Consider the following 24,974-nt stretch of genomic DNA (forward strand, 5'->3'; position numbering starts at 1 on the left):
TTGGTTTTTTATTTTGATTGTAAGTGGTTTCCATATTTCACCTTACCCCTCTCCCACTATGCTCTCATGAATCAACTCTAGTTTCTTTTTTTTTTTTTTTTTTGAGACAGAGTGTCGCTTTGTTGCCCCAGGCTAGAGTGAGTGCCGTGGCGTCAGCCTAGCTCACAGCAACCTCAAACACCTGGGCTTAAGCAATCCTACTGCCTCAGCCTCCCGAGTAGCTGGGACTACAGGCATGCGCCACCATGCCCGGCTAATTTTTTTTTTTCTATATATATTTTAGTTGGCCAGATAATTTCTTTCTATTTTTAGTAGAGACGAGGTCTCGCTCATTGCTCAGGCTGGTCTCGAACTCCTGACCTTGAGCGATCCACCCGCCTCGGCCTCCCAGAGTGCTAGGATTACAGGCGTGAGCCACCGCGCCCGGCCAACTCTAGTTTCTTAATGAAATTACTATCATTAGAGGCACATGTCTTCATTAACAAGTTTAAAAATATTTTTTACTCACAGCAGGAATGAGATACATAGATGCATAGTATTGGGTATAACACCCTCTTTTTATGAATATAACATAAAACTTAAAAGTAGTCTGAAAGTCTTGAATAAGGTAAGGCATTCTTCGTGGGATTATTACAGTTTTTCCCTGATGGTATATTATACAATCTTTTGGAGGCAAGGAATAAATAGAAAGATATGTTACCCCAGAGATTAAAAAAGAATTAATCTAGAAACAACTGCTGGAAGTTTGGCTGCCAGTTAAATTCCAAACTCTTCAAATAGAATGCATTGAATAGCCAGTTCATTGACTAGCTAATTGACATCCTTGAATAAGCTTACATTTCCTAAATAGTAAGTATCTATGAATTGGGTTAACTAGTTCTTTGTTTCTGGAAATGTCAAATTTACCTAGAAAATCTCAGTTGTGTGTTTTCAGAAAGTCATCTAATATTTAAAAGCTATGATTTTAGTAGCAGCTACTGGAAACTGAAGCAGAACCTGAAGGTCCAAGTCAGACAAATTCCCCAGTCTTAGAGGGAACAGAAGTCCAGAACCTGCTGCAGAAAGAAAAATAAAGAATACAAGATAAGAGTAGATTTTTATAACCAGATGTTGGGTTCTCATCTGAGAAAAGCAATTCAATTTAATCCAATTAAACTTACGGAACTCCTACTAATTTAATACGTGACAGTTAAGTGGGCCAGCAGGATTATGGTAGGGCAGTGGGATGCAGTAGATCAGAAGCCAGAATGCCTGGGAATTAGTTCCATCTCAGCTACTAACTAGCTGTGTAACTTTGGGTAAGTCCCTTAACTCTTGGGGCCTCAGTGTCCTCATTTATAAAATAAAAAACCAGATAAATTTAAAAAACACTTCTGATTTTAAAAATATATGAATCAAGTGCGCGTGGTGGCTCATGCCTATTCTCCCAGCACTTTTGGGGGCTGAAGCAGGAGGACTGCTTGAGGCCAGGAGTTTGAGGCTGCAGCGAGCTACGATCAGGCCACTGTACTGCCTGCTTGAGCAACAATGCAAGACCCTGCTTAAAAAAAAAAAAAAGAACCTAAACCTCAGCCTTAAGTATTTTACATAGTGATATTATTCCAGACAAAAAAATTGTACATGGTACGACAATTTTTAAAATGGACTTCAAATAAGATAAACTACATATCCAAGATAAAAAAGAACATATAAGAGGAATAGAAATAATAGCCACTCATTTACAGAAGTCATAAGAATGAGTTTTTAAGATTAAAGAACAGTGTACACATGTAAGGGCTGTAAAGCAGTTTTCACAGGAGTACAAATGGGATCTCTCATTTCTACATGAGACCTTTTGTGCAGTGAAGAGCAACTATTGACCTGCCCTGAGGCTTGTGTAAGCTCCTGTATCTCCCACATGGGACTTTACACTGTACTAATTAGAGAAAGAGTAAGTTTAAGGGAATAACTTCTTTTATTAAGAAGCTGTTACACTGGAGAAACTAAGAGTTTCTATGGCAAAAACATACATGTTATAACTGCATACACTGAAGTTTTTCTTAAACATTAAAATTTTCTTAAAAGTTAAAATTCAGCAGCTATCAGTGCAAATAGAAAGTACTATTTTAAATTCTTATTTCTGCCTCTAGAAGTAGACAGTTGTTATAAATGTAGTTTTGGGGTAAGAATATCAATTCTGTTCTTGGGTACCACTCTGTAAACTGGGTAACATACTTGGAGCTTTACAGTATCTAAATGGAAATGAGGACTGGGAAAAATAGTATAGAATAAGCATGAATTTAAAAAAACAAAAAAGCAGTATCATTCAGTATGAAAGAAAGAGAAAAAAACAGCTGCAAATAACTACAGAACCAAATGACTAAGTTCTTTTCTACCTTTAATATTTTGGTTTTAATCCCTGATGAAGAGCAGCATTGAATGAGTCTTTTAAAAGCTTCCTATAAAAAAATTCAAATGATTTTATTAACTACTTTTAAAAAGAAAAATACCCAAGTAAGGAGAAAAAGATTCAAAGAATATGAAAAGAAGTAAGTCTTCACTTAACATTATCCATAGGCCCTTGGAAACTATGACTTTAAGTGAAATGACATATAAAGAAACCAATTCTTTTCCTCATCATTATAAATGAAATAATGTTATTAGAGGACCTGCTGTACATTGTTTTGCTTAAAGTTACAGTTTCCAAGAACTTATCAATGATGTTAAGTGAGGATGTACTGTACTGTCACAAAATGAGCATACACGTTAAAAACTATATTATCTAGGACACAAAAATACTTTTGGGGGGATATTTAATTAAATCTATAGGTCAGGTGTACATAAACAGTTATTAGAATTTTAAAACTTGAGTACTCACATATAAACATTTTCTAGCCTAAACTTCAATAAAGGCTTTGTTTAGATTTCCTTTTATTTATTCAAATTCCTAATTGCTTATTTAGCTAGCAGAAATACTAAAAGAAGACTCCTGTGACTGATGACTTAACTTAAAAAACTGGCTCCCCAACAAAGGAAACAGGATGATAGCAGACCTTCTGGGGTACCAGAAACCAATACAGTGATTATCCCTAGAAAGAAAGTTGGTTTTATCTACCTAGGTTGTATGTTGTTTATGGCATACTAAAATAGTGGGGTGTTTTCTGTTTTTGCTAGGCTTTTCCCAAAATAGCTTCCATTTCTCAAACTTCTTCAGGAAAGGTATTTCAGTGATATCCAGTCATAGAACATTCCTTCTCTTAAGTTCTTTCTTAAATCATCCACCATTCTCTGATAAATGGTGAAAAATTCTGAAGAAATATTTTTTAATAAGTTTATTCTTCAGAAAGATTGGGAAAAGTTAAAATCTAATTGAAATAACTATGGTGAAATGCTCCTATCTTCCTTCTCGGGACTCCTGTGTCTCCACAGTTTCTCTCCTATTGCACTGGTGGTTTGGGTCTCCTCTGCTGGCTCCCTTGACCTTAAAGATTGGAAAAGCCTTAGAACTTGCTCCTGGACACCCTTCTCTTTACATACAAATGCTGTTTACATGCCAGTGAGTACTCCATCTATTTTTTTTTTTTTTTAGACAGAGTCTCAGTCTGTTGCCCGGGCTAGAGTGCCGTGGCGTCAGCCTAGCTCACAGCAATCTCAAACTCCTAGGCTCAAGCAATCCTCCTGCCTCAGCCTCCCAAGTAGCTGGGACTATAGGCATGTGCCACCATGCTCGGCTAATTTTTTCTATATATATTTTAGCTGTCCATATAATTTCTTTCTATTTTTAGTAGAGACGGGGTCTCGCTCTTGCTCAGGCTGGTCCCGAACTCCTGAGCTCAAACAATTCGCCTGCCTCAGCCTCCCAGAGTGCTAGGATTACAGGCATGAGCCACCGCGCCCGGCCTCCACCTGTTTTTAACACTGACCTCTCTTTAGAATTTCAGACTCACATATCCACTGCCTGATATCTTCATCTGAATGTTTAACGTTAATCTCAACCTTAACATAAACAAAACAGAGCTCTTGGTTTTCTACCTTTCCTCAATTTTGGTTAGTGGCACCAACCAAAGACCCACTCAATTGCTCAAGCCAAAAATCTCTGAAGCCATTGATTGCTTTCTCTTATAAGAAAAACAGATTTCCAATACATCCACATTACAACATTTCCACTTCTTCCCTCCTTCTAAGCTATCTTTGATCTTACCTGGATGATTGTAACAGACTCCTAATGAATTTCTTTGTTTCCATTCTTTCTCTCCTATAATCAGCTCACCATACAGCAAACAGGGCAAACGAGATCATTTACTCCCTGCTTAAAAATCATCCAAATAAGCTAGGTGCAGGTGGTGTGCACTATAGTCCCAGCTACTTGGGAGGCTGAGCGGGGAGGATTGCTTTAGTCCAGCCTGCGCAACACACTGAAACTCTGTCTCTTAAAAAGACAAAACCAAACAAAAAAATTCAACAACTATCTAAAAGCTTCCCACTATACTAAGACCCAAACTATTATATTAATATATATCCTAGCTTACAAAGCACTGTTTAGTTGTTATTTGGTATCTGTGGGAGATTGGTTCCAGGCCCTCAAAAAGATAACAAAATCCACTTATGCTCAAGGCTCTAGTATGCATAGTATTTGCATATAACCTATGCACAACCTCCTATATACTTTAAATCATCTCTAGATTACTTATAATACCTAATACAATGTAAAGGCTATGTATGCTATGTAAATAGTTATTACACTGTATCGTTCAGGGAATAATAAGAAAAAGTCTGTATGTGTTCAGTACAGATGCAATTTTTTAATATTTTCAACTCATGGTTGGTTGAATCCATGGATGGGAAACCCACAGACACGGAGGGCCGACTGTATGTGATCTGACCCCATCTACCTCTCTAATCTTATCTCATACCATTTTTCCTACTCTCCACTACACTCTTACCACACTAATATTGTTTCTCAAAAAAGTCACTTCATTTTCTTTGTGTCTTTGTGTCACCTGGTTTTTCTGCTTTTTTGTTTTTGTTTTGGTCTGGAATGTTCTTTCCACTGATTTTCATACATTAAAAAGTTTCTTAGGCCGGGCGCGGTGGCTCACGCCTGTAATCCTAGCACTCTGGGAGGCCGAGGTGGGCGGATCGTTTGAGCTCAGGAGTTCGAGACCAGCCTGAGCAAGAGCGAGACCCCATCTCTACTAAAAATAGAAAGAAATTATATGGACAGCTAAAAATATATATATACAAAAAATTAGCCGGGCATGGTGGCGCATGCCTGTAGTCCCAGCTACTCGGGAGGCTGAGACAGGAGGATCGCTTGAGCCCAGGAGTTTGAGGTTGCTGTGAGCTAGGTTGAAGCCACGGCACTCACTCTAGCCTGGGCAACAGAGTGAGACTCTGTCTCAAAAAAAAAAAAAAAAAAAAAAAAGTTTCTTAGCATTCCTATTGCAGCTTATATGTTACCTCATCTGCAAAGCCTTTCCCAAACATCATTTATTAAAAACATTTTCATGAAGTACATACTTCATGTCACCATTGTTCTAGATACTGGGGGAAAGGTACTCAATCTCATTAGTAATCAGGAAAATAAACATTAAATCCATAATGAGAAACCTCTTCATAGTCACAGACTGGCTGAAATTAGAAAGACTGACAATTCCCTATGTTGATGAGGATGTAGAACAATAAGAACTTTCTTCACTGCTCATCAGAATGTAAACTGGCATAATCACTTGCAGCAATGTTCTTAACAGACCAAACAGGAAATAATCCAAATTTTCATCAACAGAATAAATAAATCATGGTATATTTATACAAAGGAAAATTACACAGCACTGAAAATTAATAACCTATAGCCACATTTTAAAACGACAAAGTAAAATCTCACAATGTTAAGCAAAAGAAGCAAAATACAAAAAAATAAAGCCATTTATATAAAGTTCAAAAACTTAAACGATTGTATTAAAAGTCAAGATCATGGTTACCTTTGAAGAGAAGGGAGTAGTGGTTGGGAGAAAGAGTATGAATGGGGTTCTGGGGTCTATTTCTGGGACCTGGGTGGTAGTTATGATTGTGATCATTTTGTGATAATTTCCTGAGCTATAAACTTGTGACCTGGGTACTTTTATATGAAAGTTTTTTAAAAAGTTTATTTTTTAAATTATTAGGTCTTTATGATTATGAAGCCATTCTATTATAGAATGTTAAGGAAAATAACCAGGGAACTACACTAGGTCTCCTTTATGAGGAAGCAATAGAGAAATTTCTATTCAGTCTTCATATCAGGAATAGTTGTGGTTCTTCTAACTAATTGGTCTGTTTTTATATAAACACTCCGAAATGTTTAAGTAACCAGGTTTCCCCTTTTGTGTTGACTTAGCTGAAAACCTTAGAGTTAAGTTTGAGGCCCAATTACAGGAAATACATATTTTTGTGGTGTGTATTTTTATACTGGTCTTATTCATGGTTCCATATTATATTCTACAGTTGTTTTTCCTTCTTTTTTCTCCCAAAATTGCGGTTTGCTATTTTGTAGCATTTGTAGATTTACTTAATCCTATCTGGAATAAGGAAGAGTACTAATGAATGAAAATACTTTAAAGGATTTTTTTTCCTTTCTTTTTAAAAAGACACATAGTTTGGTTTCTAGTCTTTTAATTTGCACAGTCTGGCTCTTATATTTTAAGTAGCAAATTCTACCCTGTTGATTAATTTTGTTTTCATGTTTTTATAAGCTAAGTCTGCTTTCATAGGCCACACACAAAAAACTGACACTAAAGTTAAACTTCACGTGAATTATTTTCTGATAGTCCTGACGAGGAGATCATGAGTATTTTTAGTCAAGGCACATGACAGGCAAAATTAATGTTTGTTGACTGATTTTTAGACTAGTTTTAAAATAAAGTTAATCTATATACAATTTTCTTAATTCAGCACCATTAAAGCTTCCCTATCATTAGATGTCAAAATTTTAAATGGGAAATGGCTTTATTCTAGTCATAATTTCCCTTGAGAACACCTTTTTGAACATGAAATAATTCCTATGCTTTTCAACAGAGTAAGGATTTCTAGAACATGCTTATTTGTGACTTGTTCTTTCATATGTGGTTATACAGATATCAGATTATAAAAAATACACACAAATAGGTAAAGATTATATATAAGATCCTGAATCCCTCAAATGTTTTCATAGCTGAAAATTAATATTTACAGGAATGATGCCCCAAATTTCAAAACAAATTGAACCACATCTAAGATTTATCATTTTTGTTTATGCTTTGTTTTTTGTTCATTTAGAATTTATTCTTAGATTGACTACTGAAGTCCAGGAGGTATTACCCAAAACATTCAGACTTTAACTGAAGAGTATAATACCAGGAAAGGGTAATGTCTAAACTTTTTCCTTTGAAGTTTAAATTCATCTAGTGGTCAAAATGAGTGTCTTTCTTTTTTCTCTTTCTTCTTCTTCTCTTGTAAACAAATGAGGTTTATGCTACCCTTTCCAATCTCATCACTATGAATAAGCATTATTTTATAAATAATTCAAAAGAAACATGGTTTTCCATTTATGTGTAGCCAGATAATTATAATCAGAAAATAATAAAGGACAAGGAAATTGACCTAGAGCCACATTAACAAAAAGTATCTCTCTAGTCAATACATACCAGTTTAAATAATTTAAATTACACAGTATAGTATCTAGTAAAACTCTTGAAAATTTTGTGAGTTGAAGCTCACAGATCAACGTAGTACCAGTTTTAAAAGCATTCAAATACCAAGAAATCTGTTAACTGATATTAGGCAAGTATCCTTTTTTGCAATCTCAGTAATACCACCATGAGGGGGAAAAGAAGAAAAGAGTAAGAAGACTTCCCTCTATCCACAACGGTAAATATCACAAATCTATTCTATAGGCACAAGGAAAATTTCAATTTAATTGAAGTAACTTTGACATCCAGGCAAACTATCAAGAGTTTTCATAACATAATAAAAATATTTGCCATGAAAATATTAACTGATCATTTTAGGTCATGATTAAGAGATTTAAGGAAAATAAATCCTCAATATTAGAACAGAAAAATCCTTGTTAAAAAGAAGAACAATTTGCAAAAATATTATCAATTATAACCAAGAATACATAGAAAATATTTAACATAAAAGAATCAGTCCTATAACCAGTAACAAAGTGTTGTTACAATACAGAGGAAGGAAGGAAGAAATATGTGAAGATCAAAATTTATCACTTACCTCATGATTCAGCTCTGCTATCTGATCTTTCAGTTCCCTAATATACTGGTTCGAATCAGACTTGTTAAGCTGTCCTTGAAGCTTTCCTTCTTCTTTCTGTTGTGTGACAAAACAACAAAGCAAAAACAAGAGGCAATTTTTCACAGCATGTACTCAAATATTTCAAGATATAAGAGAGCATAAGCACATACCCTTTAATTCACTGCATTCTGAACAAAGTCATTCTCAAACTACCTCTGAAAAATAATTCATAGTGAACTATAATGAATGTTTCTAAATAATGTTTAATGGAAGTGGTTTACAATAAATACAATTTACAAAATGTACCTTTTTAGGAAGTCTTAGAAATCAATAATTGAATGGGTCTCCTCATGAAAAAATTACCCAAGAATTTCAAAGGCATTTATCTAGTTATTTTGAGGGCAGATGATTCTCAATACATACGTAAGAGATTCAATCCTTAAGAAGATGGCAAGCTTCCCATAACTACACTGGGAATCTGCTTTTGCTTGGGGAATAGAGAAGGGGAAAAAGAAAAAGCTTTCCAAATCACTCTAAAAAGGGAAGGACAGTTCTGAGTCCCCTGTTTAATTTGCTCAGGAATGTGTATTGAGAGTCCCAGAGGTATTACAACTGATTAAAAGGTGCTCCTGATCCTAAGAGTAAGTGAGTGAGTTTTAGAAGAGTGTTGGGACTATTTTCCAGGGATATGGATTAGGAAGGCAAAGAGTTGCCTTTTTCTTACACCACCTGAAAACAAATATGAATTTTTAAGATCAAGAGCTTATTAAAGAGTGAAACTAAAATTGCTTTTGGTATCTTCAGATTATTTTTAATTAGGAAGCCCTGTGTTGATGTTTAAAACGTTAAGAAGCTCTGATCCAGAGACATTTACTGAAACTACTTAATAACTCCTGAAATCAGAAGAATATCAGCTTATTTTTAACAGATGCCAAACACCCAGCTTCCTTCCATGGAGACAACTATTGTTAAAAGTTTTTTAGTGTAGACTTTCCATGATGTTGTGTACATATATAATCAAACACACACAAATACAAGCACACATACTACAGACAATATACATGCTGTTTTGCACTTTACTATCGTCTCTCAGTAAGATCATTCAATATCAGTACGTATAGAGCAGAAAGATACACATTCTGATTTTAGAGAGCTTTGAAGTCCCTGTAAAAGTTACTTTAGTGCTATCTAAGTATTTATAGTTTGTTTTTTTTTTTTTTTTTTTAAGAGACCAGAGTCTTGTTCTGTTGCCCAGGCTGGAGTACAGTAGGGCAATCACAAGCTCACTGCAGCCTTGAACTCCTGAGCTCAAGTGATCCTCCTGTCTCAGCTTCCCAAGTTGCTGGTACTACAGTATGCACACCCAGCTAATTTTTTGTAGAGATGGATCTCACTATGTTGCCCAGGCTGGTATTGAACTCCTGGCCTCAAGTGATCCTCCTGCCTCAGCCTCCCAAAGTGCTGGAATTACAGGCATGAGCAATCAAGCCTGGCTCATGGGTTTTTAAAAAGTAGATTTTAAAATGTGTATTAGGTTCTGTACAATTACCTTGAGAGTAATGGGTTGCACTGAAGAGCATTTTCCAGTGTGGAGATTCTTATTGCTATCTTTCAATCACAGTAAGAAGGGGCCTTGAAGATTCTATGCTTTAGTCCTCTGACTGAAGCCAAGTCCACTCTCCACTTTTGTCCTGCATACACTTCCCTAATATTCTTGGCAGGAAGAACTAACACTGCTCTAGCAACAGAACAGATAGTTTCCCTGTAGAGTCATGGGGCCATTCCAACAAGATTGCTCTTCTGCATTAACTATCCTTCCTTCTTAAATTGCATCCCTAATTAAATGTAGTCTATTCTTCAAATCCTTTCATCAAGTTATTTCTATAAGCCCCCCTTTTTTGTAGTTTTGTTCTATTTCTTGTGACAGCCTGTCTTTAAAACTTTTTATTGGAATATGGCCTATTGAAGTGATTTAGCATAATTAATATTTGTGTAGATGTAAAAGCACAACTACAGCTTCTATAGGCTTAAAACATTTTTCTTATACAGTTATGCGCCACATAATGACATTTTGATAAACAATGAACTACATATATGATGGTGGTCCCGTAAGATTATACTGGAGATGAAAAGTTCCTATTGCCCGGTGACTAGCAACCATCATAATGTCTCAGTGCAACACATCATTCACGTTTGTAGTGATGCCAGTATAAAAAAAAATCTGTGCTGCCACTCATATAAAAGTGGCACATACAATTATGTACAGCACATAATACTTGATAATGACAATAAATGACTACGCTACAGGCTTACGTATTTACTACACTATACTTTTTATCATTATTGTGGAGTATACTCCTTCTACTTATATGAAAATAAAGTTAACTGTAAAACAACCTTAGGCAGGTCCTTCAGGAGATATTCCAGAAGAAGGCACTGTTATCATAGGAGACGACAGCTCCATGTGTTGTTGCCCCTGAAGACCTTCCAGAGAGACAAGATGTGGAGGTGGAAGACAATGACATCCCGGGGTGGGGAACCTGCAGCCTTCTGCTTTCAAGATTGCTATTTTTTAAGCACTAAAGAAGGCAAGAAAAGCTTCACTTTTCTCTGTTGTACCCCTTTTAATAAAAGGATTTGTTCTGTAAAATTTGGACTCAGTTAAAAGGTCACAGTTAAGCATCCAGAAGGCCACATGTGGCCCCAAGGTCACAGGTTTTTGTCTTAGTTTTTAACAAAAAAGTTTAAAAAGTGAAAAAAACACTTAAAAATTTAAAAATAGAAAAAAACTTATAGAATATAGATATAAAGAAAGAAGATATTTTTGTACAGCTGTACAATGTGTTTGTGTTTTAAGATAAGTGTTACTACAAAGAGTCAAGAAGGTAAAAAACATTTTTTAAGTTTATAAAGTAAAAAATTACAGGAAACTAAGGTTAACTTATTACTGAAGAAATTTTTTACAAATTTAGTGCAGCCTAAGTGTACAGTGTATATAAATCTATAACAGTGTACAGTAACATCACAGGCCTTCATACTCACTCAACATTCACTCATTGACTCACTCAAAGCAACTTCTAGTCCTGCAAGCTTCATTTATGGTAAATGCCCTATACAGGTGTACCATTTTTTATCTTTTATACCGTATTTTTACTGTACCTTTTCTATGTTTAGATATGTTCAGATAAATAAATACCATCCTATTACAATTGCGTACAGTATTCAGTACAGTAACATGCTATATAGGTTTGTAGCGCAGGAGCAATAGGCTGTATCATCTAGTGTAGGTGTGTAGTAGGCTATACCATCTAGGTTTGTGTAAGCACACTCTATGATGTTTGCGTAACAACGAAATCATCAAATGATGAATTTTTCAGAATGTATTCCTGTAGTTAAGAAACGCATATTTAACATATAAATATCAGATACAATTATCTAAGCAAAGAATTGTCTTATTTAACAATTATAGTCCAAATATTCTAGGCTTCTAAAATATATATAAAAGACACCTTACGATTTTAGCCATAAGCCCATATTTAAGAAAAAATATATTCTTCTTTTGAAAATTTAGTTAGAAATATTAGTTCAACCCAATGGCCAGAGAAAAGGCTAAAGCAAAAGAACAGTAGCGATACTAAGTTAGAATTCTGATCAAATCATCTCTGAGGCCTTCCCTGTTTTTTCACTTACAGGAAACAATAAAGTCCCCTTATTATTTAAACCGGTTTTTTTTTTTTTTTTAAGAGACAAAGTCTCACTCTGTTACCCAGGCTGGGGTACAGTGGCACAGTCATAACTCACTGTAGCCTTGAACTCCTCGGCTAAAGTAATCCTCCTGCCTCAGCCTCCAGAGTAGCTAGGACTATGGGCATGCACCACCGTGCCTGGCATATTCTTTTTTAAAAATTTTTCCGTAGAGACAGTGGGTAGGGGGGTCTCACTATGTTATCCAGGCTGGTCCTGAACTCCTGGTCTCCAGCGATCCTCCCTGCTAAACTTCCCAAAGTGCTGGGATTACAGGTGTGAGCCACAATGGCTGGCCTAAACCAATTTGAATATGGATTTCTGTCACTTGCAACCAAAATAATAATAGCTAAGCACTATGAGCCCTCTCATTTGAGGTTCCCAAAGGATTAAGCTCTAATGCCTACAGTATCATTATATGTAAATGATTTAATTCCTATGCATCTAGAGTGGTACTATGTACCATCCTTAGAAGAACTGAGCAAATAACAGTTGACCTTTGAACATGGGTTTGAACTGTGTGAGTCCACAAATACACGGATTTTCTTCCACCTCTGCCACCCGAGACAAGACCAATCCCTCCTTTTTCTTCTTCTCAGCCTAAACAACATGAAGACAATTAAAACTTTTATGATGATCTACTTCTCTTTAATGAATAGTAAAGTACATTTTCTCTTCTTTATGATATTCTTAATAACATTTTCTATCTCTAGCTTACTTTAAGAATGCAGTATATAATACACGTAACATAGAAAAATGTGTTAACTGACTATTTCTATTATCAGTAAGGCTTCTTGTCAAAGTAGACTATTTAGTGGTTAAGTTTTTGGGATGTCAAAAGTTATGTGCAGCTTTTCAACTGCAAAGTTCCCTTAACCCCTGCATTGTTGAAGGGTCAACTGTAGTTACTCAAATTATTTTCTGTAGGGCTTAATTCTCTTGTGGAGCTCTGGTGGAGAATGACTGGCACTTAAAGTGTGCCAGGAATTGTTCTAAACCCTTTACATGTAATCCTCACAACAACTTTGTATGACAGATACTATTATTATTTATTATTTTTTTTTTTCTTGAGACAGAGTCTCACTTTGTTGCCGGGGCTAGAGTGAGTGCCATGGCGTCAGCTTAGCTCACAGCAACCTCAATCTCCTGGGCTCAAGCGATCCTACTGCCTCAGCCTCCCGAGTAGCTGGGACTACAGGCATGCGCCACCATGCCCGGCTAATTTTTTCTATATATATTTTAGTTGTCCATGTAATTTCTTTCTATTTTTTAGTAGAGACGGGGTCTCGCTCTTGCTCAGGCTGGTCTCAAACTCCTGAGCTCAAACAATCCGCCCGCCTCGGCCTCCCAGAGTGCTAGGATTACAGGCGTGAGCCACCGCGCCCGGCCCAGATACTATTATTATTCCTACTCCATAGATGAGAAACTTTTAAATGAAAAACTGAGTGAATTGGTTGCCCAAGAATCATATTTTTCTACCCTAATTTGTAGCACTCTGAACATGAGAAACAATGAAATAGATAAGAATACATGGAGATTTATGCTAAGCATCAAGCAAATTAGATTGCTTGGATTTGTTACAGAAGTTTATGTCTTTACTTGAATATTTATTTTAGACTCTGCTGATTTAAATGGGAATTGCAATATATAGAGAACTAAAGATGAAACACTATAGCTACTTGCATTTATGGCCCTAAGCTAATTACCCATATTATCAACTTACAGCTAGCTGTCCAATACCATTTACCTGTGCTATGTTTGCACCTTACTTTTAATCATCCCACTTTTAAAATGAAATATTTCAAAGACACAGAATAAAAACAAAAGAGTAATGTAAGAAAGACTAATGAACTCACCACTCAAATTCAGTCTGTTTGATGACTATTTCATCCTAAGATTTTCCTTGACTCTAGACTTATTCCACCTCAGTCTTGTATATCCTCAAAGTGGAAAAGGATGGTGTTAAGTAGAGGGGAATAAGAGAGTGAGTGAAGCACAAAGGAAGAATGTAGGAAAGAGAAAAAATATATAAGAAGGGAGAATACTCATTGATATAAAATAAACCATTATTCCTATAAAAGGTATTCTCCAAATCCCATATGTGACATGAAAAATGGCAGCAGCATCTACTTCCAAAGAGGAGTAATTTGATGAGAATCACTGATTTGGATACATATGTTCAGCTGTCCTTTTGGGTGGCTTTTTGGGTCTAATTTTGGTGTCATGTCATCTTCACTTCCTCGGTTGATTAAATGGAAAGTGAAATCCACTCTTAGGAAGAAATCCTTCTGGATGAGATAGAAAGGCTAGATGTTTGCAGTCTGGAATTGAACTTGGAGGAAAATAGCTTAGAATCTGATCCCCCCGAAAAGGCAAAGTTCTTGAAGATTTTGGACATGCTATAGCAAAAAACGTCATGTGGGATAACAAAATTTTCAGGGCAAATAAGATGACAAAGCCCAAGGTAAGCTCCAATGTAAAAAAGAAGTTTAGTAATGCAGAAAGACTTTTTGTAGAATGACCAATAACAATAATTAATACCAACATTTTCCTATAGGGAAACCTGCAAGGAAAAAACATGCTAGCAACATAGGAATCATTAAACCTGTTTTACAGAAAACCTTTGGAAGATGTTTCTTCCAAAGGTGGGTCTTAGTAGGGTTTAGCTAAAACCTTGTTATAGCACCTTAATATCTTTGGAGGAAAGGCAATATTTGATGAAAAATGGGCCAGCTAGGAAACCTTACAATAAAAGATGGAATGCTTTTAACTTAAAAAAACAAAAAGACTTTAGAAAGATGCTTGTGAAAATCAAAGAAGCTGTCTTTGATTTTGAGACTAAAAAATATGTTCCTTGAATTTCCATTGTAGAAAAAAGGCAGAATTTCAAAGACAAAAACTTTACATATTTGATTAAATCCAATTGTATACAGTTTTCCTTTATTTTTTTTTTAATAGAGACGGGTCTTGCCACGTTGCCCAGGCCAGTCTTGAACTTCTGGCCTCAAATGATCTCCCTGCCTCAAATGATCCATGGGTGTGGATCACTGTGCCCAGTCCAGTAGTCCATTTTAGATTTAAAGAAAACTTTATAAAGCCTAATGATGAGTTTCTATTGTAAAACTTTTATAAACAAAAAAGCTGGATTTTTATGCCCATTAAACCCTTGTTTCTGTGGAGACACAGACACACAGAAAACTAATAACAACTTTTAAGGCACACTGGGTAAACTGAGGAAAGGGAAAGAAGGATTAAGCAGCTCCAGGCTCTAGCAGTGACCCCTGGACAAGACAATTGCTATCTCAGCATACTTGTCACACATTAGTGGCACATCAATGTGACAGAAAACCAGTTAGAAAGCTTGTATTGGGCCAGGCACAGTGGCTCATGTTGATAATCCCAGCACTTTGGGACACCAAGGCGAGAGGACCACTTAAGCCAAGGAGTTCTAGCCTGGTTGACAGATTGGAGATCCTCCTGTCTTTGGAAAAAAATAAAAATAAAAAGTTCTGCACGGGATATTCTGATTCAGTTAAGGGAATATTGCTGATATTTGAAAAACAGAAGTAAAAAGTAAGAGATGTCTTAAATGCTATTTAAATTAAAATGTACAAATGACATTTTAGCTAAAAAATCTGTGATTTTTATGTTCTACTAATAGAGTCTCATTTAAATATGTTAATTCAAAGTCTTTTAGGATCCACTTTAAATGTAAAAACAGAGTAACTATGTATTTACAATATCAAAAAGCATACCAATAAATTACTATAGTTTTAAGAAGTTGGTGTCAATTTAATTTCACTTCTGAGACAGTTCAATTATCTAGTGTTTAAGATTTTTTTCCAAGTATTTTTATAGCTTTCTATTTTCAAACAGTGTCCGCATGGTTGTTTCTGATAAGCAGGTGGGAAAATGTCAGCTACACTAATAAATTTACCAGGAACCTGCACTTTCTTGAGGTTTTCTTTTGGTCTAGCTGATAACAACAGATTGCCAGTTAACTGGTTTCCTAAGTAAAACTAATTAGGTAAGCAACAAACTTAAAGAAAAAGAGGCCCAATATATCAACAATTTTGGTATCTTGTACTTTCACTGAAGAGAACTTAAATACATATTTTTTGTCACACCACAAATGAAACTTTATATTAAGAGGGCTTAATGTAACATCTGTAAAAGTTATAAATACACACTTCATTCTTGGATCTATCTTTGAATAATTGTTTTAGTAATTACCATTATGATATCTATAGCGATATCTGATTCAGATTAAGGCCTTAAACCAGCGAGCTTTGTATATGAGGCTCTTAATCAAAAGGTCATAAATAACTAAGTTAATGATAGGCATGATTAAGTGTTTAGGGGTAAAGTATAACAATGTAACTACTTGGAAATGCATTAAAAAACAAGATGCCTAGTAAAATACTAGGAGAAAAAAATATCAATAAAAAACAATTCATTCCCTCTTTCCTCCAACCATCTACTAAAAAAAGCACTGGTCTACATTGTACTTCATTTACATATATGAAAAGATGTATGTCTCCTAAGGTTACTTACGGATGCTTCATTTAAAATCTACTCTTTGGTTGTTCAATAATCTATAAGCAGTTAAAAAAAAAACATCAGCTGGACAACATAATGAGACCCTGTCTCTACAAAAAATAGAAAAATCAGCTAGGCATGGTACCACATGGCTGTAGTCCCAGCTACCCAGAAGGATAAGGCAGGAGGATCGCTTGAGCCCAGGAGTTTGAGGTTGCAGTGAGCTATGTTCATCCCACTACATTCTGGCCTGGGTGAGACAGCGAGACCCTGTCTATTAAATAAATAAATATCAAATCAAACCTACCTTTTGCTTTAGGAATGGGTACAACTCTCTTCCACATTTTACTGGAAAATTAAACTAAAAAGTAACATGACTAAATCATATAAATTAGGACTTCATTAAAACACAATGCAACTTTAGAGTAGGCTGAATTACAGTTCATCTCTATAATGTTTTACAATAGATTTCGTGATTGTTACCTCCAGATCCATTCCCTCTCCCCATTATATCATGGTGATAGGATTGGAATTATCCCACCCTCACCCCATAGGAAGAATCTGATTGGTTGGGTCTAAATCAAATAGGATAATCACTTCTGTTTCACACAGTGATTATTTCAGAGATTGCTCAAATAGTGTGACTCTCAAAACTTTTGCTGGTAATTATGAGGTACAACTGCTTATTCTAGACATCATGATACATGGGTATAAAGCTCATCTGTTAGCCATTTTAATACATGAGGAAAACCTCCTGAGGACAGAAACGACAAAGAGGACAGAGCCTTCAGAATCATGGTTATTTGCAAGTTGGAGACCAAATCAAACGTTTTCTGAAAAATATTCTACTTCTGGTCTTTTCAATTACATAAGCCAATAAACCCTCTTTATTACTTAAGCCAGTTTGAATTGGATATTTTCTTATCTACAATAAAAACATACCATTTAACCAAGCACCGTGGCTCATGCCTATAATAATCTCAGCTGAGGCAAGGGGATCACTTAAAGCCAGGAGTAGGCAACAAAGCAAGATCCCAACCCTTTAAAACAAACAAACAAACAAACAAACAAACAAAACAAAAAAAAAACTACCTAAAAAGTATGGCTAAAGAAATGAATACAATAATAATATAGGAAAAACAATGATTCCTAAAGATAATAAGAGAAATATCATTTGGGGAGTTTTGTAAACATACGGATTGAGGAAACCCACTCCTGACCTACTAAATTCTAGATATCTGGGAACAGGGCTTGAAAATCAGTATACTTTGAAAGTTACTTTGGGGTAATCCTGACATAGCCAGTGTGTAGACCTATACTTGAAATGCATTGGTTTGAACCATCTTTAAATATTAACTGTTTTTTAAAACACAAATTCAAAATTCTATTTATATATCAATAATAAAATGCTTTTTACCATATTTCCTAAGGATCGCAAATATCTGTAATCTCATTAAAGATTTTTTAGTATAATTTTACATATAACAAAGAGATAAATATTCCTTTCAACTACCACCACCATGGTAAATGTGAAACATGACCAAGACTCAAACTTATTCACAAACAACTCTCCATATTTCCAGAGTGAATATATTTAAAAACAAAAATAGAGGAAAACTGTCAAGGGTCCTTAAATTAATTTCTTTCAATTCTCCTATCAGTTTCACTTCACATTATTTCCACGTTAGTTTCAGCTGGTCAGTTCCCTGTCTGCAGAGGTTGGTTCAATTTTGAACTCAAATCCCTTTCCTGGTTAACCTACCTCTCAAAACAGAAAATATTATTTTAAAGTTTAGTAATGTATGATGAGGAACTAAATAAAATGTTTAGGATCTGAGAAAATTCCACACATATGACCCCTATGACTAAAGAATAAGATAGCCAATTCTAAGAAACAAAGAAAAACCAAAGATTTGGGGACCAGCAAAATAATACTTTAAACACTTAAAAGCATAACGTCTGTAAAAGGAAATGGCAATAAATAAGGGAAATATTGAATCCAAATCTCTACCCTATTTACTAGGTAACAGGTTGGCATAGTAAAAAAGCTACGTTCTCTAACATGTAAATGTCTATAGAAGAAAACTGTACTGAGAGCAGTGATGCTGGTGTTCCACTACCTGGACTGTTTGTTAATGACCTACGCTTACACATTCACCTGTTTTATCCCTGTAACCATGGGGAGCTGTAATCTGAGAAAAGATGAGGAAGAAATGCAAATGTGTCCAGGATGTGTCGCATACCCTATTAGTTTATTGAAAAAAATCAACAAATGCTGTGACCCACAGGAAAATAAAAAGTATGTTATTTGTGCAGTGTGATATGGCCACAGTAAAAGCAGACATTTTATTCAGAGGAACCATCACCTGCATCTATTGTACTCCAATATACCATTTAAAAAGTTGGACAATTAAATGTGGTGGTACATCAAGCTAGAAGATTGAAGAGAAAATGAGGAAAGTTTTCTCTATAGTTCTAAGCAGCATGTTTTTTTATATGTTACAGTGCAGCAAAAACTGAGATGAATGCAATGTTAAGTTGCTTTGAACAAGTGTTGGGAGAAAAATGGGGATCAATAGTACATATTATTAAAAAATATTGGGCAGGTGAGAGGAAGAAAAGACTTGGATCTCAGGCTTGTTTAAATTCATACAAGTAGTCAGGCTCATTTTTTAAGAGAAATTAAAGAGAGCATGCCTAACAGTCTTATTTGTTTCTTTATCTACGTTTTTAATGTTGGTCATAACTTATCCTATCTTGGACATTTCCTTAGACAGGAAGACAGCAGATTTAAAGGCTGTGTTTCAAACCATAGGTTTTTAAATACTCTATATGATTAGACAGTTTGCTTACAAGTTTTTTTGTTTGTGTTTTTATAATTTAACAGTTAAAATCTAGTTAATGCACTAGATGCATAATTGAAATAGTGGAAAGTGCCCTAGACCAGGAGACAAATATAAAGGCATCTAGTCTATTATTCACATCTTGCAAAATTTTCCTCTAGCATTTTAGTTTTCAAAATTTTCAAATCTATAGAAGAGGTGAAATAACAATCGTACAATAGCATCCATATAACCTTTAGCTATATTCACCAATTGTCATTTTGTCACATTGTTTTTCTGTTTTTTTCTATGTGCATATACGTGTATGCACACAGATGTTTTTCTGAATCATTTGAATGTAAATTGCAGATATCATGGCATTTTAATATTATATATTCCAGCGTGCATTCCTTTAAAATAAGGAACTGTCCTACATAATCAAATGTCATCATAACACTTAAATTTACAGTAATTTCATAATACCATTGAACACATAGTTCCTATTCAAATTTTCCCAAAAGAACCCAAAATGCTTTATTAGGTCATTAAATATGAAATGTCTGATTTTGAAATCAAAAGTTTAGTTTATTATATCTCAAACAAGAAGCAGTACAATTAATCAAAGTATGTGCCTAAACTATTGATGCAGTTGTGCCTGTGGTAGCTTGCTTATTATGACAGCAGCGAAGAAGCCTGAAGAGCAAGTGATGATGAAATCGTGAAAGGCGTTTTCCACAGCTTGTTGAGAATTGAATGTTTTCCCTTGCAAGAAGTGGTCCAAAGCCTGGAAGAAGTGGTAGTCAGTTGGTGCAAGGTCTGGTGAATACAGTGGATGACAGAGAGTTTCCAAGTCCAGCTTCTGTAGTTTGAGTGGCGTTGTTTTCTGCGACATGTGGTCTTGCAAGAGGATTGGCCTGTCTCTATTGACCAATCTCAGCTCCTTAATTGCAAGCATCCTCATCATTTCATCCAACTGATTACAGTGGACATCTGCTGTAATCAACTGACCAGGTTTCATGAAGCTGTAGTGGATAATACCAGGGCTGGGACACCGAACAGATATTAGCTTTTCTTGATGAATATTCGGTTTTGGACCGTGTTTCAGCACTTCATCTTTATCCAACCATTGTGCTGAATGCTTGTGATTGTCAAAAAGAATCCATTTTTCATCACACGTAACAATATGGTGTAGAAATGGTTTGCCCTTATGTCATGACAGCAAAGAAAGGCAAGGTTAGAAATGATTTCTCTTCTGACACTTGTTTAATTCATGCGGTACCCATTTATCCAGCTTCTTTACCTTGCCCATTTGTTTCAAATGGTCCAATATTGTTGGAATAGTAATGTCAAACCATGCTGCTAATTCATACATAGGTTGAGATGGATTCGTTTCCTCTACAGCTTTCAGCTCATCATTATCCACCTTGGTCTCAGGTCACCCACATGGCTCATTTTCAAGATTAAAATCACCAGAATGGAACTTCTCAAAACTCTACTGGTGATCCTGATCCATATATTGCATTCATACCAACCAAAAGGAAAAGAATATTTCATTAACCCTAGGCATTCTCAAAGCCGAAATAATAAATTTTAAAAACCAATGACAGTTAAAATAGGGGTTCCAAATTTTACATGTTTTGTTAACCTTTATTGTATAGACTAAATTTTTGGTCTTGTGGACTCAGTACTACTAAATTGCCTGTTGGGTTAGTACCTTTTTTTTTTTTTTTTTTTTTGGTTAGTAGCTTCTTATATCAGCTCCTGCAACTGCCCAATTTGTTCATCACAAAAGTCATTACATTTTTCTTCTGGGAAGAAAATGCAAAACATGCTTTTTCAGTTGAATTTTGTCTGTTTTCGTTAGCTTGTTGCCATAATATTGTTGCATATATCTTCCATTCCTGCAAGAAATGCTGCCTCATCAGAACCAACAGTCTGACATCTCCCAAATTTGTCTTTCACATACTGGTCAAACAGGGGCTTGAGGTCTGGGAGCAGAACCCGGTGTAGCAGCAAGATGTACCTAAACAAGGCCTGGACACAGCAAACATGGCACCACGGGTGGATCGTGGATAGTACCTGAGCAAAAGGCAATCTTACCTTTTGATCTCTTAATTTTACTGAATTTATGCTAAGTTGTTTTACTGTGTGAAGCAATTGTAATCCTTCTCTTATCTTTAAAGTACCTTTCTTCTTATTTGGGATCTCTCTCTGCTATGATAATATATGATAATAATCTGCTGTGCTATTTCACCATGTTCATGGCTAGGTGACTATCTGCATATTCTAAATACTCTAATGATATGGGTGACCTTTCCTCTCTTCCCACATTTGAGATCTACTTCCTTTGCCATCCAAGCTCAAGCTTGTTCTCATTTTTCTATATACAGTCTGAGGGAATAGCACAGGGAAAGGAAGAACCTGGCTAAACAAGGGTTCTGCTTACTCTTCTGAGATTTTGGTAAATAACTTATATTACCTAATTGGGGGAATATAACCCAAAACCTGGATCATTTCCCAAATTCAGTGTGTTGCCCTAAGGCCTTTATTTTAGTTGAGGGTCAGATGTTCACTTTCTTATCTCTTTCATTGGGTTGTTCCTTGTAGAAGTTTCTACTACTCCTCAGTCAGATTACATATTCATTTTCCTTCTCTCCATATATGGAATATGAATGAATTCTCTTAGGATTTTGCTGACTTACCTACACAGCTTGGAGAGTGGGATAGGAAGGGACAGACAGTTGAGGTTAGAAGCCAGGCCTTGGCTTGGCAGAACCCTCTGCTCTACAATTGTGTATTTCTTTTTTAGCTGTCACTTTTTAAAGTTTATTGCATTAGGTTATTCCTCTCAAGCTGCTTTTAGTGGGAAAGTTTTTGCCTTAAAAAAAAAACTTATTGTTTACTATTTTGTTAGATGGTTGGGGTAGGTAATTCTGGGATCAGTTTCAATCTATCTCTGCAGCAACATTTATTTAAATAAATGAATCTTTACATGTAAAGTACTTAGAACCAGCTACCTGCTCTTATGGAATAGATCAAACTGTCTTATACATGACTATTTTCTCTCTCCTGAAATTCATTCAGTAATTACTTGTTGAGTACCTGTTATATTGTCAGGCACTAGCCATATAACAGTAAATAAGAAAAACAAGGTTTTAATACAGTCATGACTAGCTTAACGATGGGGATACGTTCTGAGAAATGGATCGTTGGGCAATTTCATCATTGTGCGAATATAATGGAGTATACTTACACAAACCCAGATGATATAGCCTGCTACACACCTAAACTATATGGCATAGCCTACTGTTCCTAGGCTACAAAACTATACAGCATGTTAGTATACTGGATACCGCTGGCAACTGTAACACAATGGTCAGTATTTGTGTATCTAAAAACTGAAAAGGTATACTAAAAATACGGCATTATAATTTTATGGGACCATCGCTGTACATGCAGTCTGTTGCTGACTGAAACACTGTTATGTGGCACATGAGTGTGTATGTTTATGTGTGTGTGAAAGTTAATTTTTAAAGTAAAGATAATTTCAGACACTAAGAGCCATAAAGAATATAAAATATGATGATAAGATATAGAGAGTAACAGTGTGAAAGGCCTGCTTTACAAAGGTGGTCAGGAAAAACCTCTGAGTCAGTGACCTCTAGGTTGAGATTTAAATGATGAGAAGGAACCAGCCATGGGAAGATCAGAGAGCACAGAATTGCAAATGTAGACAAGAGCAGGAGTAAAAGCCTTAAAGTAGGAATGAGTTTGAATCAAGAAATAAAATGAAGGTGGATGCTGCTAGAACTGACTTGTGAAGGGCAATGTGGTTTAAGAGGGGTGGGAGAAATAGGCAGGAGCCAGACAACTCAGGGACCTGAAGGCTAGATAAAGAGTGTGGCATTTTTGCTAGGTTGACCAAGTTTCCTTTGTTGCTTTTTACTTTTATTTATTTGGAAGTTCTAATTCTTATTTCCTTTTAGCAATGGTTACGTTAGGTAGATGGTGAGGGATTCCAGGTCTCCTAGGAACGAAAGTGGGCGCTTTGCCTTGGTGCAATTGGCCCACCCTAATCCCTCCATAACTGGGGGAGGAGGGAATACCCTACAAATCCGCCAATCAGAACTTGGCATGCCAGCTGCAAAAGAATGCAGAGAACTCTCTAGCCCAGGGGCCAACCAGCATAGGTACCATGAAGTCCGGAAAGTGACCTAGAACCCACATGCGCACTAAGACTTAGGTAGTGCAGCTCCCAACTGTCCAATCAAAGTGGTTCCATGGTGATGTCTGAACCACAGGGAGGTCCCTATCCAGACATCATAAAACAAGACTCAGACCATAACCAAGCTCTCTTTTTCTGCTGACAAGGGGTCCTGTCATCATCCGTGGTGAATGTATCTCACTTTGTAAACCTATGTCTTGCTCTATAATCCTATCTTGCTCCCCCTCCATAAACTTCACCTCATGCTTGCCTTATTTTGGTGCGTCTGTCTGGTCATTCTTTGGCCATGAGCTCACCAAGAACTGAGAACACAGAACGAGACTAAACCTGACAGTTACCTTAAAAATTATTTAAATGTATGTACATTAAAAAATTACAATGGTAATCATGTAAATTCATACAGAGTGAAAAAGTGAACTCCCCTCTCTACTCTCTTGCACCAAGCCCTTTATTCTTCCCCAAGAGAATATTTCAACAGTTTTGATGAGGATCACTGTGGACATTTCCAATGCACTTAAGTACATATGCATGTAACATATACAGTATTAATAGGCATGTACTTATATGTACATGTTACAGGCATATCTATTAACACACATGTATATTAATGTATACATATATTAAATACATATCAGATACACATACATATTACATATATATGTAAATGTATTTAATATACATAAATACACTTAATACATATATATAAATACACATAATACATATATACTTATGTTTTTTAACACACACAAATGGAAATATGATACTCTGTTCATACTGTGTTTTTGTTTTGTTTTTTTTTGTTTTTTTTTACTTAGTATGTCTTGCAGATCTTTCTTTCTTCTTTCTTAAAGATGCAGAATATTCCAGAGTATGAATATACCATGGTTTAACCATTCTCTTGATGGGTAGTTCCCAATTCTTAAAAATATTAAAAATTATGTTGGATTTATGCATCCATCTTAAGAAGTTACATAAAGAGCACAAAAGAAATCTAATATAGAAGAAGCAAATAAAAATAAGAATAGGAATTAATAAAACAAAAAAAGTGACATTTAAATTTTGTAATTGTTTACTAGTGTTGTATTGGCCAATGGTATTAGATTAGAAGTATTGGCTGCTGGAAGGAGCATTGCTTTCTTTTTTGAATTCTCTCCAGATGTCTAACATACCAACCAATTCTCAGCTGAAACTTGTAATTAGTTATTAAGTTTTTAACATATGTAACTTTTTAACATTTTACATATTAAGTAGTGATTTCCTAACTTTACAATAGGAAATCACTACTTAACATTTTACTCCTGGCTATTAAAATTAAAAGCATGGTTTACAAATAGACATCATGCCCCTAAAGGAAATAACAGAAACAATTAGTAATCTCTCTATGTTCTTTTCATAGAGAT

The 24,974-nt window shown here is 35.5% G+C and overlaps 1 protein-coding gene across 3 annotated transcripts in view; it reads right to left on the reverse strand.

Annotated features, from left to right (window-relative positions):
* EVI5 (ecotropic viral integration site 5) overlaps positions 1-24,974 on the reverse strand; it is a 180,763-nt gene that overhangs the window by 25,590 nt on the left and 130,199 nt on the right. For all 3 annotated transcript variants that reach the window (XM_069478215.1, XM_069478214.1, XM_069478213.1), the window contains one exon: positions 8,224-8,319. In XM_069478215.1, the coding sequence (XP_069334316.1) occupies positions 8,224-8,319 (96 nt within the window). The remainder of the gene's footprint in view (positions 1-8,223; positions 8,320-24,974) is intronic.

Source organism: Eulemur rufifrons, chromosome 8 (genome assembly GCF_041146395.1).
Source record: "Eulemur rufifrons isolate Redbay chromosome 8, OSU_ERuf_1, whole genome shotgun sequence".
In the NCBI taxonomy this organism is placed as follows: Eukaryota; Metazoa; Chordata; class Mammalia; order Primates; family Lemuridae; genus Eulemur; species Eulemur rufifrons.